We start from the raw sequence: 4,574 nt of genomic DNA, 5'->3' as shown, positions 1-4,574 counted from the left end.
TATTTGTAGCTTTTTGAGCTTCTTGGATGAATGTGTTCTCATCTTTCTTGATACTAGGGAAGTTTTCTGCCAGCAAATGTTTGAAAATTTTCTGTTTTCTGTTTCTTCCTGTTCTGGAATTCTCATCATGAGTAAATTGTTTCTCTTGATGGTGCGCCACATAACACTTATGCTTTCTTCACCTTTCTTCATTCTTTTTTTCGAATTGTTCCTCCAACAGGTTGGTATCAAGGGATTTGTTCTCTATTTGCTGATTCTGACTTCCACTGATTCTAGTCTACTCCTGTAGATTCCTACTACTTCCAATGCACTATATATTTTAGTGTTAATCTTCTGCATTTGTAGTTGCTATTTTTGTACACTTTCTAATTGTCTATTTATTTTGTCATACTGTTCTTGTTTTGTTTTCCTGAATTCTTCTAGAGTTTTGTCTGTGTTTGCCTTGATCTCTTTTTTGATCTGTTGGAGGGCCTTATATATAAGTCTTTTGCATTCCTCACTAGATGGTGCCATTACCATTTCTTCCTCAAGGAGGTTTGTTGTTGTTATTGTTGTTATTTGCCATCGAGTCAGTGCCTTAGGCACTATGCTACCAGAGCTCCTTCAAGGAGGTTTACTGGTTCTTTATTCTGGAGCCATCTTGCCCGGATTCTTTAGGTGATCTGATGTCATCTGTTGTTTCTGCGTGGTTAAGGTGTAATTATATTCATTTATTTGATTGTATGTTTGTTTGCCATGTCCAGATTTTCTGTTATGCTTTGTTTTGATGTATCCAGGCAAACAGTGCTACGCTAGTTACTAATCTAGTCACACTGAAGCACTTGACACTTGTCTCCAGGTGGGTGGAGTAGAAGCTGGATGTGTGAGTGCAGGTCTCTGTTTACTGGTCTTACTGAGCCACTATGGGCTGGTTGGGTGGGCATTAGCTACTCTCTGTTGTCAGTGCAGTGGTACAGGAGCAGATAGTGGCACTTGCCAAGTGAATGGGGTGGCAGATGTGGCAGGTGTGGCTGGCAAATGGAGGCATGGTCACAGCATCCCACCAGATGAGGGATGAGTGGTGGGTGAGTGCATGCAGAGTCATGTTGCCACTGCCTCACAAAGTTGGGAGTTGGGTAGCAGGCCAGCTTTCACATGCTTGTCACTCCTTGCCAGATGCAGGGGAGAGGGAGGGGCATACAGTGGTTGAGGGAGGAGAAGAGGGGGAACAGCACAACTGAAGATTTCATCAAGCTCACCATGTGCATCAAATTGGATAAGAGGCCTTCTGTATTTTTAACACCTGGTAAAACATGACTCCTTAAATATTTTAAGTATTATTATTTTTGAGATGTGAAGATCAGCATATCTCTAATGTTTTCTCCACAACATTTTTTTGCCTTAGCTTTTTTGATGGTATTAAAGATGGCAATTATGTCATTGATGTGATGTCTACCAAAAGTACCCTGATTTCCCTGAATGAGTTTGACAATGACTGTTACAGAAAGTATTCTAAAAGCATGAAGAGATATTGATGATCAAGATGAGAAGGCTTGAGATGAAATATGTAGGATTGAAATACAAGCAATCTGTTTCATGGGATCTACAACCAGATCAACAGAAACCTTGTTGACTGCTCCTAAACAAAAGGCAACAACAATAAAAATGCATAAAGGAGTCCAGATGTATCATACACCCAAGAAGGCTTTATCTATGGCACACAAAACCATCATTTCATAGCCCCTCTCCAGAGTTTCAGAGTTTCATGGTTCTTAGTATTCCATAAATTCTCAACTTTAAGTTTGCTCCAGGTGAAGACCTTTGTCACCCACCCTAGTCATTCTTCCCTTTAGCTGTATGTTGAAATCCCCCAAGAGGCTCAAAAGTCCCAATGCCTGGGCCCCCTCCTGGAGTAATTCAGGAAGAAACTCTGGAGCTGGAACCTGGGAATCAGCATTTTAAAGCTTTCCAGTCATTCCAAATTGCAGCCAAGTTTCAGAACCGTAGATAATGTGTCCCCCGAATCCCTCCTACTTGTCTCTGCCTAAGAGTCTTTAATTCTGATCTCCTCCCACACCTGCTCTTGTCTCTTCCCTCTTTTCTCCAAGTTATTTTTTAACTAAAAAACCAAACTCACTGCTGTCAAATCGGATCTGACTCATAGCAACCCCTCCTTGGGTTTCCGAGGTGGTATCACTACAGAAGTAGATTGCCCAATCTTTCTTCCGAGGAGTGGCTGATGGGTTTGAACTGCCAGCCTTCTGATTAGCAGTCAAATGCCTTAGGCACTACACCACCAGAGAAGGCCCTGTTCATATTCCACCCATGGAGTCTACCCTGACAACTGTGACCCATATTAATCTCTTTTTTCTCTGACCTCCCTGAGTCTCACCATTTTGCCTCTGTGACAGGACATGGAGGAACTGGTGGACAAAGGGTTGGTGAAGGCTATTGGCATCGCCAACTTCAACCACTTCCAGATTGAGAGGCTCTTGAACAAACCTGGACTGAAACACAAACCAGTGGTTAACCAGGTAAAGTCTGCTTAGTAAAAGAGTAACTAAGAGTCTTCCCTTACTGCTTCTTAAACATTTGGAGGAAAGTTCAGTGCTGTGTACTGCATCTCCTCTAAGGAGCCTGTGATGAGGATGCTTCAGGGAGGTGTAACACCGGTCACAGGGTCTGACATCCAAGTGGACTAGTGGGCTGTGCTTGATCTGTGTGCTTGGCTATCTTTTTCATGTGAACTCTTGATGAGCTGCTCCAAATGCAGGCCAACTTCCTACTGATGGAGGTTGCTTCCTTTTGCAGATTGAGTGTCACCCATACCTCATGCAGGGGAAGCTGATCCAGTACTGCCAGTCCAAAGGCATTGCAGTCACTGCCTACAGCCCCCTGGGCTCTCCAGACAGACCTTGGTGAGGCTCCTCAAGGCTCTGTCTCTCGATGATCTTTAAAAAATGACTGATCATTTATAAGGTTGTTTTAAGACTATAAGCCATTGGATAGAACAGTAAGTCTAAGACAATGTGTTCAACACACCTAAATGAGATTACAGTGGTTAAAATGGGATGTTTTTCAATAGCAACATGCCTGCCCCTTTACAAATATTCAGGTTCAGCCACTCAGAGCTGGACCCGCCTTTGCACAAGACAAGATTTAGAGTCATGGTGCAATCAAAGGTAAGACAAAGCATTTAGGTCCTTCTGCCCATCTCTCAGATGGAGGAGACTGAGGAGCAGCCTTGGAGCCATCATAATTATAGGGATGTTCCACTACACATGGTTACCATGGCAATTATTGGAGGAGACTGATAGGAGCAGCCTTGGGGCCATCATCATGGAAAGGATGTTCATCTACACATGGTAACCATGCCAATTGTTCATGTCCACAATCTTTCTGCCTCTAGAGCCAAGCCAGAGGACCCTTCACTGCTGAAGGACCCCAATATTAAGGAGATCACTGCAAAGCACAACAGAACCCCAGCCCAGGTACATTGTTACTACATTTCTTCCCTTGCAATCCAGAGCCCCATGTTTCTTTCCTTGTGTTATCTTCACTTAACTCCTTGAAGGGGAAGAACAGGGCAGATGAAACCTGGTCAGGCCACTCCTGAAAGTTGTATTGGGTCTCCAGGAGACACACTGTTGTCTGAGACATGGATGTCTCTGTACAGTAGCTTCCAGTGAGCCTGATCACCCAGCAACCAGAGTGCCTTTGGTGGCAGAGTTCTGGGTTGAGATCTAGCTCTACCATGTGCAACCTTGGGACCCAACACTGGCCCAGCCACTGTCCTAGTTCCTAATAAGAAAATCTTGGAATCTGCCTCTTCAGGCTGTTGTGAGAATTCCAGGAGACTGTCCAGTGGGGACTGCTAGTGTCTGATAGGGACATGTTCAGTCCATAATCACTGTTGTAATGAAGGCAGGGAGCTACAGGTAGGTTCCTTTATTCTTTTGTGGAGGGAAGGTCCTGGTGGTGAGTGAAGCATGATGTCTTCCATACACAGGTTCTGATCCAATTTCATATTCAGAGGAATGGGGCTGTGATCCCCAAGTCTATGACCCCAAAGCACATTCCTGAGAATTTCCAGGTAAGTGTTTGGTGGTTGACCCTGGTTTTCCTCAGCAGAGAAGGAGAGACTCTTTTTACTAGGCTCCTTATTCCATCCTTGCATTGTCTATGGGCCTGGCCCCTCCCTACCACGCTGTCATCTCCCAGACCAGGGCACTGACCTCAGTAAGAGCTAAAGGGTGGATGACCCGGGGGCCAGAGATGTGCTGGAGTCACCTGTCTCACTTAACCATACACAGAGCAGACTTCCTGGCTTCACCCACCACACTCTACACTGGAGGGCCTGGTCCATCAGGAACAATTCTGCAGTGGGAAGCCCATAAGCCTGGCCTCCCTTCCCTTTACTTTCCAAGCCCATAATGACTGCAGTCTTCATATAGACCTAATGTGATAGTTGAAGATGTGTCAACTTGGCTGGACTCCACTTGTGAGTGGTGGTTCCCATGATGGATCACATTACTGCGTCCTAAGCGGCCGGTCAGTCTAGGGGGAGTTTCCCCAGGGGTGTGGCCTACCTGTAA

General features: G+C 45.0%; 1 protein-coding gene across 1 annotated transcript in view; it reads left to right on the top strand.

Annotated features, from left to right (window-relative positions):
* The window catches only part of LOC103207340 (aldose reductase-related protein 2-like), an 18,002-nt gene that overhangs the window by 6,544 nt on the left and 6,884 nt on the right, over nt 1–4,574 (top strand). Inside the window, 4 exon segments of the mRNA XM_042782542.1 lie at nt 2,391–2,513; nt 2,791–2,897; nt 3,389–3,470; nt 3,989–4,072. Coding sequence (XP_042638476.1) covers nt 2,391–2,513; nt 2,791–2,897; nt 3,389–3,470; nt 3,989–4,072 — 396 coding nt within the window.

This window comes from Orycteropus afer, unplaced genomic scaffold (assembly GCF_000298275.1).
Source record: "Orycteropus afer afer isolate SDZICR_OR568_19922 unplaced genomic scaffold, OryAfe1.0 scaffold00365, whole genome shotgun sequence".
Taxonomy (NCBI): domain Eukaryota; kingdom Metazoa; phylum Chordata; class Mammalia; order Tubulidentata; family Orycteropodidae; genus Orycteropus; species Orycteropus afer.
Note: the sequence above shows the minus strand (reverse complement) of the source record. Positions and strands in the feature narration are given on the sequence as shown.